Source organism: Amblyomma maculatum, chromosome 10 (genome assembly GCF_055883805.1).
Source record: "Amblyomma maculatum isolate TAMU_Amacu chromosome 10, ASM5588380v1, whole genome shotgun sequence".
NCBI classification, from domain to species: Eukaryota; Metazoa; Arthropoda; class Arachnida; order Ixodida; family Ixodidae; genus Amblyomma; species Amblyomma maculatum.
Window position 1 is genome coordinate 6,072,740 of NC_139353.1, and position 13,896 is coordinate 6,086,635.

Consider the following 13,896-nt stretch of genomic DNA (forward strand, 5'->3'; position numbering starts at 1 on the left):
GGGGCGGGCGTCATGATCGCAGCAGCTGACCGCGTGCTTTCGTTGATTCATACATGCAAGGATAAACGACTCCCGCAAAAAAAAAAAAAAAAAAAAAAAGAAAACTGCCGCCTTTTAACGTCCGACCAGCACAACGATAAAAAAGGATGACTCGCAAAAAAATAAACAGAGAGAGAGAGAGAGCTGCCGCTTTTTAACGTCCGCAGGCACCATAGCCACCTCAGCCGCCACGAGCAGAGGGTTCGCAACACACGCTGGAGAAAGCGTCGACGCCTGTCTGAAAACGGGCTGAGCTGGCTTGGCGCATGCGTAGCGCGTGCTGAAGGAGAGAGATAGCTCGGCAAAAGGATAGGCGCACCCACGCACATGGCTTGCAAACGTCATGTGCTGGCGCGCGGAAAACGATAACTGCAGATGCGCGCGCCTTTGGGGAATGGGCGCGGCGCTGCCCAGACCAGCTGTCGCCGAACTGTCCCCTCTCATTCCTTCCGCACATGACTTGAAAACGGCACGCGGCAAACGGCCAAGGGTGATGCGATCGTCTTTGGGGAAGGCACACTTTCCAGTGCGGAGTTCGATATATCGAACGACGGGTGAAATTAAGTTCGATATATGACGCAGCTTTCCTATACTTTTACATGGGATTTTCAAGGGTATATTCCGTGAGTTCGATATAACCAAAATTCGATATGTCCGGGTTCGATATAACCGGGTTCGACTGTACTAATTTATTGCACATTCTTTGTTCTTTTACAAATGTGGCAATGAGAGCACAGCTTTAAACCCCATAAACTAAACTGTTATATATTTGTTCTGTTATAATGTGTTTGCAGTGGAAATCAAGAAGAAATGGGCGTGGGCAGGACATGTAGTGCAAAGAGAGGATAACCGATGGTCGCTTAGGGTAACAATCTGGATTCCAAGGGAAGGAAAGCGTAGCAGGGGGCGGCAGAAAGTTAGTGGGCGGATGAAGCTAAGAAGTTTGCTGTGGTGGATGCTGTGTGGATGCAGGTAGCACAGGACCGGGTTAATTGAAGGAATGTGGGAGAGGCCTTTGCCTTGCAGTGGATATAGTCAGGCTGATGATGATGAATGTGCTGGCAATCATTTATATATTTTACATGCTGTGAAGGAAAAAATATTTACACACTTGTCTGCAATACTGATAAATCGCCATTGTTAGCTTTAGTGAGATCACTGATTAGCCCATTTTATGAATATGGTTGAGTTCAGTCTGCTTTTCTGCTTCCAAGAGATAATTTGTTTTGTTCAAGAAATATTCACACTGTGTATTCGGCGCATATTTTCTTGAAGTGAGATCATTTTTTGCACACACTCATTCATATCTAAACTATCTTGGTTCAGCTTCGTTGTGTACACACCGATAAAAAAAATACAAGCCTGTGTGCTTGTGGAACACAAAGTACATGTATTGAAAATGTTTATTTCATCATATGAACATGAGGACAGCAGCTTACAATGCTGTTGATAGTAACAGAACTGTCGGAGAATGTACATCCAAAATTGTGAAAGCAAGCACAATGCATCAGAATCAAGGCAAAGCTGCAGTGACGTAAGCCTTTCCTTGACTACAGCTACGGCTCGGATTGACGTTCTTCACAGATCACAGGCTACATTGCTGTAGGGCACATCTGGAAACTTGCACTTATGGATTCGTAATAGCAAGATGCACATAATGCCTAAAAAAGCAGCAAGTTTTTGATTTACTAGTCATCGTTTCGCTTTTTCATTAAAGACGAGGTAATTAATGTGCCTGTGTTCAACTTGATTGCTCATGAAATTTAAGTGTTTGCTTAAGCTTGAATATGTTGGTGGCCATCCAATGAATGCATTATCCTCTGATCAGCTGTTTGATCCATGTGTATTGCGGACATAAAACAAAAATGAATGGCATATAAAAGCCTAAGTTGTTTACACTACATTCACTGTACAGGTAGTGTCTACACAACCATCTAAACTCTACCCAAGCCTCCGCTGCAGAATAACAAATGGTGACTCCATTAACAACTCGTTTTGATCTTGTTCTCTCATCTTGAGACTGTGGCTACCACTTCATTCTTCATAGAAAGCAAAGGTTTTGCCCATCAGCTGATTGGACAACAATAATGCAGTGAAGTTTGTCTTTTCCTTCATCTTAGTTCATGGCATTTAACCCTGTGGAAGTGTATTTTCAACCTGTTCTGCCACCTTGCCACTTGTTAACATAGTTTCAAACTGAGGTTCAGTGTGGAAGAGTGAATATGCAAAGCATGCTCAGTACATATGCCATCGTTTTGACACACAAGAACACTTACTGTATCCACAGTTAATTACAATATCCACATTTCATAATACTACTGCAGTGTAGTCCCATGTCTTACACTTTTTTTTTTATCTTGGTATCATGTGATACTGTGAATTCTATACTTTTTTTTTTTTATACTGAAGCTCATGTAAAGACCAAAACCACTCATTGTTTTTGATCCATTGCACATTGACAAGCTGTCGATTTTTCATGATACTTGAGAATAAGTTCAGATTTGTTGAATTCTAGCAGACACTGCTTATGCATGGATTACTGTTTTTATACAGTGCTTGTAGAAGCTGCTCTCGGGCTGTTTCTGAGTATGTATGAGTCACAAACAAAATTTCATACTTGATTATGGGTACGAAAATGAAAAGTGGGTATTGTAACTGAATATGTGAAGATACATGCTGGTTGCTCAGCGCTAAACAAGTAAAGCATAGTTTCCTTCCTTAAAGTCCATTAACTTTGGCCAAGAATGGCCTTCAGCAATGGTGCCTCCAGCCAGACATGCACATCTTTAACAGACAGTTGGCGTTACGAGTCTTGCTCAAGGAAATAAACACTCAAAAGGATGCTGCATGTTCCAGCCTCGTCGCATACCTCACATGTCCAGAGTGAACGAGTTTATCAGAGGTACATCCCGTTAACCAAATAGTCAGCATCGTGTGCGAGTGACGAACGGCCACCTCGGCGTGCTAGCCGATGTCGAGCCAGCCGAAGCCGACATCCGACCAGAACCAGCAGAAGGCCCGTGATGCAGAGGCCCAGTGTGAGTGCCAGGACGGCACTGCCAGATTCTGCTTCAGCCCCACGACCTCCCTGCTCGACTTGGGTGAAGCTGACCTGAAAAAAAAAAATAAATGAAAGCATGACAGTTTTCAAGGAAACTGAAAGGTAGCAAGAATTTAGCAAAACTTGTTTACTGTAGTGCAGCCCTGCTGGCTTCACCTCTAAAACGTCATTGTTATAATAATATATTGGACTCTAACCATTCAGGAATGATCATGTGTACTAAAATTTTAATTTCAACATTTGTAAGACCTACATGCATCTGGATACAAAGTTAAAAGCTATGTACAGTCGACATCACCCTTGTGTAGAGCGCTCGGGCAGTGCTCATCCCGCATTAAAAACTAAAATTAAAAATCAGCCCACGATTTGCAGACAAAGTGCTCATGCTTATCTTCTTCACACGATTTGCAGACAAAGTGCTCATGCTTATCTTCGTCACAGGTCTATGTGGATCTACTTCCGTACAAGCATTGGTTGTAAACAGTAGAAACTGCAACGAGGTATCAATTTTTATGCAGGGAAGTGCACCAATCGAGTGCTCTATACAAGGGTGACGTCGACTGTACATGCATTTTGGCATATAAAGTTAAAAATTGGCTTTGCTTTTCATCTGTGCTAGTTTTAATATTTAGCTGTGATGAGAAGTAACTTATTTCTGTTCCAGCGTTTTAACTTGTGGTGTGGTCACAAAATTTAATGATCTGTCTCTATGGCTAGTTGGGCTGCCTTCTGAGCTGGACCAGAGGAGCGCAATGTTTGTTACATTAACACTGCCTACTTTTTGCCTGTAGGAACATCCAGGCCCTAATCCCTTGTTTAGGACATAAGCCTTGGCTGGCATCGCACGAATATGTTTTACTCAACGTTACCTTATTGCTTACTTTTGGAGCAATGAATATGTTTTTACCCATAAGACCGGGTTTTTAACCCTCTGTTTGGGCTACAGTGGCTTTGGCTGGTTTGGCATGAATATACTCGGCTACCTTGTTCAGACGCTTACCTGCATGTTAGCAACCTCATGGAGTCTGCTGTATTGAACAGGTCGATCGTTGTGATGTGGCACTTCAGGTCCAGTGGCTGCCTTTGCTTGTTTTGCATTGGGCTCTGCAGAAAGAAAGGAACCACTGAGTGGTGCACTTATCTGTGCCAGTATTGGTTCAGTGCAGGCGTATTCAGCAAGACTCACTCTGCAGATGCTTTGTGAGGTGCTTTGAACTACTTTGATGGGGTGCTGGGGGTGCCACCTCGACGACAGGCTGATAGAATGTGTCTGTGCCAATGAGAAAAGTGAGTGAAAATTTAGAGCACCAGGTTTGGCCAGCGAGAGAAATAGTGCAAACACAGGATGAGGACGTGAATGAACAACACTACTGGCAGTATTTCAGCCACACGTTACTTTCCAAAGTGCAGAGGAGAGTTAACGGGCAATTCGTTGAGTGGTTGTAATGGTACCATCATTGAGGCATACATGAATCCCTTGTAGTGGTATCAGTCCATTAAAACAAAGAACAGTGCTCTACAAAACAGATCATGGTAGATGAAAGGCATTGCCTGCTTTTTTTTTTCTGAACATAGGCAGTGAACATGTTTACTTCTGTAACCCATGTTTTCATTTTTCATGTGGAATATAAAAATTACACATTTTTCGTATAGAATGGAACAGGAGTGGAGCAATCCTTTAAAAACTTGTCACGCTGCGGCATGCTCGCAGAGTGGTGGCCAGTATGCGACTTCAGATGAAAACCTTTTTTTTTTTTTTCTTTTCATTGTTTTGTGAGGAATTGGCTGTCAGTAACGTTTTAGAAACGGTTACTAGTATATTTTGATGCATTTCACTTTTCATCTCTGCAGCTAGCATGCATGGCATATTATTTCAAGTGTTGACAAGGAGCTGTGTTTTGCATGTACAACTCTCAGCACTACATGTGTTTGTTACATAGCCTGGCCTGCTTTCCAGATTTGCTCTTTCTTTAATGCTGAAGTAAACGAGTTAATGCTTTATAGTCCTTTCATAGCAGCTTTTAAAGGATGGACTGTATGCAGTTTTTCACCTGTGACATGAGTGGAAGCATAACAACCCATTCGGGCACACAGGCTGCAGATCTTGGTAGGTCTCTCTTGTAGTAAAGAATGAATGTTTCTATGTAACCAATTCTAGCTCAGTATTTTCAGAATGAGAAAAGGAGTTATTTAGGTATGTTTACACAACAGGTATGACAAAATATTCATGCAGTTTTTTTTATGTACAGATTTGTTTAGTTTGATGAGTGTATCGAAAAGCAAAGGTTTCACCCATGCAGTATATATCATAACAACCCATTCGGGCACACAGGCCGCAGATCTTGGTAGGTCTCTCTTGTAGTAAAGAATGAATGTTTCTATGTAACCGATTCTAGCTCAGTATTTTCAGAATGAGAAAAGGAGTTATTTAAGTATGTTTACACAACAGGTATGACAAAATATTCATGCAGTTTTTTTTATGTACAGATTTGTTTAGTTTGATGAGTGTATCGAAAAGCAAAGGTTTCACCCATGCAGTATATATCACTGTGGCTTGCCTGCCAGCACCAAAGGTGCTTTGCATCTTGTCTGACTCATTGCGATGCATGCAGCTAACAAGCTGATTCACAACGTTCAAAACATCTGTGGCCATAAGCGTTTTCTTCAAGCTTCCAATCTTTCACAGTGGCAAGATTTAAATGAAACCATGCTCTAGTTCAGTGTAGTTTTCAGCTAAACAGCTAAAAATGGAAGCACACCTCACCATCTTCGCTTGCGGCTGGTGCGACGGGTTTAGCCGGCATGACAGGATGCGGCTTGAGCTTTGGCTGCTCCTGCAGTGGTGGCTGTGGCTCCAGTTGAGGGCCGGGCTGTGGTTCTTGCGGGAGAATCTGTTGTGGGACCTGGTCTGCAGCCTTGCTGTTGGCCAGGTCCTGCGGTTGGTTCAAGTGACTTCCAATGCTGGGACGTAGGTGTCGGCCATAAGGAGCCAGGGTTGGAGGATACTGCTGCTGCCCATAGCTGTCGCCCTGGTCTACAGGAGCCAACGGCCTGCAGAGTGTTGAGATAACGTTGGGCTGGCAATTCAATGCATGTGTAAATGTACTGAGGGTTGTTTGATAAGCAAAATACCAAAACGTTCCAACCACAGGACTCTTCCAAGCAGGAGTCCTTTTCATTGAGCACACCCTGATGCCACGACATCTGTTATTTAGGATGTTATAAGAGGGTTGTTTGATAAGCAAAATACCAAAACGTTCCAACCACAGGACTCTTCCAAGCAGGAGTCCTTTTCATTGAGCACACCCTGATGCCACGACATCTGTTATTTAGGATGTTATAAGCAAGAGAAGAGATATACTACTTCCACATGCTTTTGCTAGGTGTGCAAAACAATTCAACAAGGAAAATAACAGTTTCCAGAGAGCATCCCTTGGAAATGTCTGCACACCAGCAATTGACTTTCCTGATTTTGTTGTTTCATCTTCCTTGAGGCTATAAAATACTCGCTCACTATTCAGTGCTAACTTCCTTGTTTTGGGAACATTTCTGTCATTGACAAAATTTTGATCAGGTGTTGGAATTTTGTTCTAAGGTGCACGACTGTGCTGCTACTTGATTTGACGCAAAGAAAAAATTTTGTGGGCATTTTTTATTTTCTGGTTGCGTAAAGCTTATTTTTTCATGATGTAAACCTTGCTTCTCACAATTTCCTAACTACTGCTCTTCTAGGCATTTAAGGCACTGCAAATGAATTGCTGAAACGAGTTAGTCAATCTCAATGCCCACTGTGCTCTGCACATAACCGGCCTTGGCCGCCAGTTGCTTGCAGCACAAAACCACGCAAAATTCTTGGCTCACCCACGGCCCATTTTCCAGTGACTGGGCGGGTAGTCCTGTATGGGCGACGCTTGCTGCTTCTGCTGCTGCAACTCATGTTGCAACTGCTTCAACTGGTGCTGACGAAACTGCTGCTGTTGAAAGCGTTGTTGCTGAAGCCTCTGTTGCTGTTGCTGCTGCTGAAGCTCTTGCTGCTGTTGTTGCTGCTGCTGCTGCTGCTGTTGCTGCTGCTGCTGCTGCTGCTGCTGCTGCTGCTGCTGTTGTTGCTGCTGCTGCTGGTACTGGTGCTGTTGGAGGTTCATCCTTGGCTTCTGCGCTCTGAAGTTCTGTGGCTGCATAATGCCTGCAAGGAAAGAAGGGCAGTGCAGCACTAAATGAAGGCGGACTCATTTCTTTACATTAAAAGGACATCGAGAATAAATTGAAGTTGAGCTGTATTAACCAATTACTGTGCTCTAGTGAAAAATGTGCTACCTGCTTTAACCAAACCTAATCTTTTTTTGTCTGTGAAAATTGCAAATCTGATGTTTTCCAGTTAATTAGCTTTCCTCCTCTTTTTTTTTTTTTTTCAAATTCTGCAAGCAGGTTTTCTTATGCAATTCTACTACCGCCAGTGTATTCCTTAAGTTGATAAGTACAAAGAACATGCAGTCACTCTTAGGTTTCATGCGTCAACTGCACAACAGCTTTTATCACTAAGGTTGTTGACATGGGCTTACCATCGGCAACCATAGGGTAGAGCTGTGTATCGGGGTCGTTAATCCAGTATCGATAGCTCTCTGGGTAGGCCTGTCCGTAGTCGTAGTACTTGGCCTGTTCTGCTGTGAAGGGTTCTTCATACGGGTCCCTGTACTCCGGTCGCAGGTGGTTACGGCCACTTTCATCACCCCACCGAAGCCTGTTGTTGTGGGGCAGCGGCGGGAAACTATTATGGCCGCTCAGCATGGGCTTGGGCATTCTTCCTGTAGGGAGTGAAACTGGCCATTATCAAACAGAAAAGTGGTTGAATTGGTGACTCAAAGATTGAAACATTGCACCAGCGTAAGAGATTGGAGACAGAAGAGGAGTACTCAGGACAGTTTCCAGTGAACATAACAAAAGGTCTTAAGAAGGAAAGTGGGTGACAGCTTTATCACATTCGTGAGAGCTTATCAGAGGGAACAAAGTTCTAGCTTCTGTTTATTTATTTTTATTGATTACTACATGATTATGAGTGAGACGCACAGTTTTCTTGTTTTCTACTATTTTTCCTGTTGGTAAATAGTATCAAAAATGTACCTGTTGATACGTGGTATCCCAAATTAAATACCGAAGAATTTTGTTCAAAAAGCTTGCCGCATTCTATGTTGCTCACAACTGTACACATCACACTTTGACCACAAAGTTATCAGATAAAAAAAAAAGGATACATTGAGTTTCTTGGCTAGCTTTGCAAGCGCGTTGATGAATATAAGCAACATTTTAAGTCAGCTATCTTGACAGGTTAAACTAGATGTCTTTTACAAAAATTAAAGGGGTGTAAATGCATGCACACATCTGGTGAGGCTTCTTGCCTCCACACACAAATCATAGTGGCTAATTTTTTGAACAGGAGGGTAGCAGTCTTTTTTATTTATTTGCCGAATACACTGTCGTGCTCACAGAATGTCAATGTCTTTGCTGTCTGCTAAATTAAGTAGTACTGAAATATCGTAGAACTTATGAGCCTAAATATTATTAATAATTAATAGGTCACATCTGGTGTCACAAATATATAACAAATGTGTTAAGGCAGCATGTTAAAGAAAATTGCTTACAAACACTGGACCTCGTCCATTAGTAACATAATTCTTACAACTCTACAGCTCTTTCGGGAAGGCAGGTACCAAAACAATACTTTACACATTTTGCAATTTATGGCACTCTTTTAATCTTCAAAGAACTGAAGACCTACATCAATACCCTGTGCTTTAACCGCATGGCTGGTTAAGTTCAGCTTTCTGTATTTGAAGGCAATTTAATCCAGACTGGTGATGCTAGTGCATGCAGTAAGAGTAATTTTACATTTCCTACATATTTAAATTGTAGAAAAGAGGCCTCGGATTTGAGTCAGAACTTTCTTCATTTTTGTGTCTTTGATGTCGGGTTGGTGCTGTACCCACCTCCAATGTCTACTGTCGAGCTGTGTCGAGGATTATCGTCAGTCTGGGAGGGTTGTGGCGAGTTGGCTGGAGGCAACCTATCCTGCTGCTGCTGCTGCTGCTGCTCACTGTCCACTGTGGTTGTGCTTCCCAGCTTAGCATGTTCGGCTGTCGTCGGCAGAGTAGTTGTTGGTGGGTTCACAGCTGCACTGCTGGCCTCTGGCACCTCTGTACAGAAAAAAAGGGTCCCTCGCAGTTAACCGGCCCAGCAGCAAGCACAAATGTCACGACAAGGAAACAGGAACCCATAGCGTTTACTAATGGCAAAAGAGAAAAGTCTTGCATGGCCATTGTAATCTTCACTTGCTTGCACCGTATCATTATAACTGTAACTTAAAGGGCCCGAGCTATTTATGAAAACTAGAAAACACTCACGAGCAATGGGTATCGCATCAATCACCACTGCAATGCAAATATCTTTAACCTATCTTTATTAGCACTGAAGATGTGGACGATCGAAAATGATGCTCCTCCTCTCCCTTCTCAACTCAGCCTACACTAGTGCACAAAAAGAAAGAAGTAAACAAGATGCCATGGCACCCCGTCACACCTGCATAACCTGGGAGTGTCCAATGAGCGGGCGCACCCCGCAAGCCCATGAGAGGTTTGTGCGCGGTGTGCACGGGGATGTGTCACCCAAATCGGTTGCGAGTGGCCACCAGGAGCACATTTTAAAAATTGTAAATTATACACTCCACGCAAAGCATTCAAATTTGACTCAGATACTTATAAGAACCATTAATATGGATTTCTTGCATTAAAATTATTATCACAAATAGCATTTCAGGGGCCCTTTAAGTATTATATACCATAGTAATTACAATTACAGTATCGTGAAGTTGATTGCACATACCAATTGTACTGTGCCGTAACAATTTACAGGAGTGGAGGTTCACTGAAGTTTACAATGAGGCATTATTGTAATATAAACAGCGCCTAGTACTAACATCAATAATGCACATTTGTTTTCATTGTCATTTCAGGCTCTATTTTGGGAGTTATTAATAACCCACAGTGACCTTCTGTGTGGTCAGGAAATAAACTGTGTTCCAATCAGTCTTCATCATTATGATGTTAACGGGTTTAGTCATCCTCAAGCAGCATTATTAGTAAATTGGTCTGTACTTCTTTAGCCGTAATGCAAAGGTAGATGAGGTGCACAGCGAGCGCAAAATGAATGTTGCAGTTAAGCAGTAAAAAGTGCAATGAACTCTACTGAGATATTAAATTCCTGCTAAACTTACTAGCTCCAGGACACTTGAGATCTTCAGCTTCGTCACTACCATCCATGCATTGCGGAATGCCGTCACAGACGTTGTAGACAGCAATGCATTCGCTGGAGTTCTGGCAGCGGAACTGGTAGTGTTGACAGCGGTGAGCTGCGTTGTACATTCAGAGTTGCATTATTATATTAGTTCACTAATTATGTATGCATGGTATGACCACGGCACAGTATCATTTATTTGTGTGGCCATATTCGCATGCAAAATACCAATGTTAGTGTTTTCATTCATTTAATTTCACTTATCCTGAAGATGCATATTAGGTTGAAAAGGGAAATGAAGTGAGATGTCAGTGCACATTAAAGATCCCCAGGTAGTCGAAATTACTCCGGAGCCCTCCACTACGGTACTCCTTTCTCTCTTTCCGCTTTCATCCCCATTTTCATTCTTTCCCCTATGGCGCGGTTCAGGTGTCCACAGAACAAGTGAGATAAATACTGCACCTTTCCTTTCCTGTGAACCAATTATTAGAGAAATGAAGTGAGTATAAAAACAAACGAAAAGAAATGCAAAGAGGTCAAGTAGAGGAGGATTTTAGTAGCTAACTTGAAAGCAACAAAATCACATCAGAAATATGACTCATGAAAAACAAGAGCACTATGAATTTAAACAGTTGCTCTTTGGAGATGTGGACAGAAATCAACGTATGGCTCCAACCTTATGGTCTGCATAGGATTTTCATGTGTGCAGTTGGCTTATATATTCCACAACTTCTCTGTGGAATGTAATAGTTCTTGGTTGGGATCTGAACTTTCTGTTATGTATGCTCTGCAAGCTGTTTTGCCATTGGTTGCATAACCCTTACTGTCTGATGATTCTTCTTGGTCGCCTTCAGCTTGGCCCCCACTGGCCTGATGAGGGCTGCTAGTGGTGGTGGTCAATTTGGGCACGGCCTGGGTGATGGCCGAAGGATCTCTAGCAGGTGGTCCAGCATTGGCGAGGGGGCGAGGCTGGCGCAGCTGTGTCAGTTCTTGCTCGTGATGGGAGCCCGGCCAGGCTGGGGCCTCGGTGTTGCGTGTGGGCAGGGTCAGCACAGACACCGTGTAAAAAGCGTGGGCCGTAAAGAGGCACAGGAAGTGGGAGGGCGGTCCACAGTCAAACAGGTAGCAGCTGCCCTTTCCCTGCATTTGAGAAGCAGGTGGAAACTGGGCATTGGCCTATGGCTCCCCATGGATTAGAAGTTTGATATTTTCATTCAGCTTTTATTTCGGAATCTCAATGTGCACTATTCATGCCAGGCCACTTCTTTTAGTCACTGAAGGAATTGCAGTCTCTGAGTTTGATCTAAAGACAACAAGTCCTGAAGCATATAAAACATATAAAAGCATATAAAGCATATAAAATTCCTTCATTTAAAATATTTATATTATCACCTACCTGTATATATTACAATGGAAATCCATTCTCTTAGAGCTAAATATAGAAACTTGGGACTTTAGGCAGCTTACAGCTTGATGGAGCATGTATGGTAGATATGGATGAGGTGTGATTTGGCGAGACATATGCATACTTATTTTAGGTCTAGGTTTGGTTGCAGAAATGCTTCATGTGTGCATGCAGACTGGAAACTATTCTGACCAAGTGATGATGCCAAATATGGGTGAGATACCAATACCATACGTATCCTAAATGCACTCATGTATGGAGCTTTAAGAAAAAAAAGCTATATTTGCCACTGACCATTATTAGAATTCAAGTTGGCACACTTTTACAGGCAGAATTTTCTATCCTCTTGACCTTTACGATTTGAGCAATGTTCCTTGTTTTAAAGATTAGGCCGCATGCATGCGTGCCTTCTGAACTGAATGGCACAATGTGACAATGTCAGCTTTAGTCTATCTCTGCCAGCAACATTATATTAGCTGCTGCATAATGCATATTTGTGTACTTTAATTGCTTCAACAAAAATCTAAAAGTGAATTAATGTCAGCCTAGAAATCATCCAGATGCTTTGGCAGGTATTTTGGTTCGATTGAATCATATATTATATACATGATTATATATATGATTCAATCGAACCAATTAAAATACCTGCCAAAGCATCTGGATGATTTCTAGGCTGACATTAATTTACTTTTAGATTTTTGTTGAAGCAATTAAAGTACACAAATATGCATTATGCAGCAGCTAATATAATGTTGCTGGCAGAGATAGACTAAAGCTGACATTGTCGCATTAATTGTGCCATTCAGTTCAGAAGGCACGCATGCATGCGGCCTAATTTTTAAAACAAGGAACATTGCTCAAATCGTAAAGGTCAAGAATCTATATATATAAGACGCAACAATTATTGCAAAAAAAGGAGACAATAATATGGTTCTATATATGACATCTATAGATACATATATAGAACCATACTATTTCCTCCTTTTTTGCAATAATTGTTCCGTTTTATATGATTGTACGTGACGGTGCACACAAGTGCTCTAATGTATTCTTAAGTTGAACTGCCTAGCATAGTTTTTGCTCTGAATGGGCTGCACGCAAAAGAGGAGGATAAAAAGTTGGATACTTTGAAAAACTTAATTTCTTCGCGCATGTATACACAGCTGGCTATGGCTCGTTGAGAAAAAGTAAATTCTTGCGCGTTCACCTTACGCCAGAATACATACCTTTTCTTCGAACACGGCTACGTTGCAGCTGGTAGTTTCCCAGCACCAGAGCAGGCAGTCGCGGTTGGAGCTCAGTTCGGTTTCGTTCAGGTACCGCGCGCCCATACGCCGTGAGTCCTCGGTGCGAATTATGCGATTCTCGTTGACCTGGAAGTTTTCCAATGCGTCCCGCGCCGCCGCCGAGATCGGACCCACGAGCGAAGGCGGAGGGTTGGGACGCTTTTTGAGCGTGCGGCCACCGCTGGGTACAGCTGCGGCCGCTGCTGGTAAGGATGGCTTCGCCGCGGTAGCAGTAGGTCTCGCCGTGAAGCCCTCCTGCGCGACCGCAATTGGCACTGCTGCCAAGAGGAATGTCGCGAGTGCGAGTCTAACACCGTTGCGGAAAGCCTGGCGCATCTTTTCAGCTTCTTTATGCGTTCTCTAAAGCTTATCCAGACCTCGATTTTCTGCTCATTGTATAACGTTACGCCGCACTTTCGCCGAAGACCGACATCTTGTTTGTAATTTTTTTTTTCTTTGCGTGTTTGTATGTGCTGTTACTGCTCGTAGCCCGTAAATGAAGCTGCGCACATGCGTTGATGATATCCACTGCTGCTTGGAGAATGGATTAATATAAATCACACCACCGTATTTTGCTCGTATGCAGTGCTTGTGTGAACCAAAGCCGATTTGTCTAGTTTGTTCAAGCAGCGACTTTTCACGCGCACACCTTAAGTTTCGCTTTCGGTTCTGGTCTATCCCAAAATTAGACAATTCATTATTCCCGACACTACTGACACTGATGTAACGTGAACGTTTAAATTGCAAACTGCTCATACATATTTTGTAAATTGGATTTTTTTTCTCGCTGTTGTAGCGCTCCTATACGGTGAAAAATTTAT

The 13,896-nt window shown here is 42.7% G+C and overlaps 1 protein-coding gene across 1 annotated transcript; it reads right to left on the minus strand.

The window, feature by feature from the left end:
- Positions 1-1,465: 1,465 nt before the first annotated feature.
- On the minus strand, positions 1,466-13,519 carry LOC146175457 (uncharacterized). Its single transcript, XM_084581809.1, has 10 exons — positions 13,016-13,519; positions 11,209-11,524; positions 10,365-10,499; positions 9,082-9,288; positions 7,660-7,902; positions 6,962-7,283; positions 5,865-6,151; positions 4,287-4,370; positions 4,101-4,204; positions 1,466-3,151 (listed from the first exon to the last, which is right to left on the minus strand). The coding sequence occupies exons 1-10, from the start codon at positions 13,409-13,411 to the stop codon at positions 2,936-2,938; spliced, it is 2,310 nt and encodes a 769-aa protein (XP_084437935.1). The 5' UTR covers positions 13,412-13,519; the 3' UTR covers positions 1,466-2,935.
- Between the last annotated feature and the right edge of the window lie 377 nt (positions 13,520-13,896).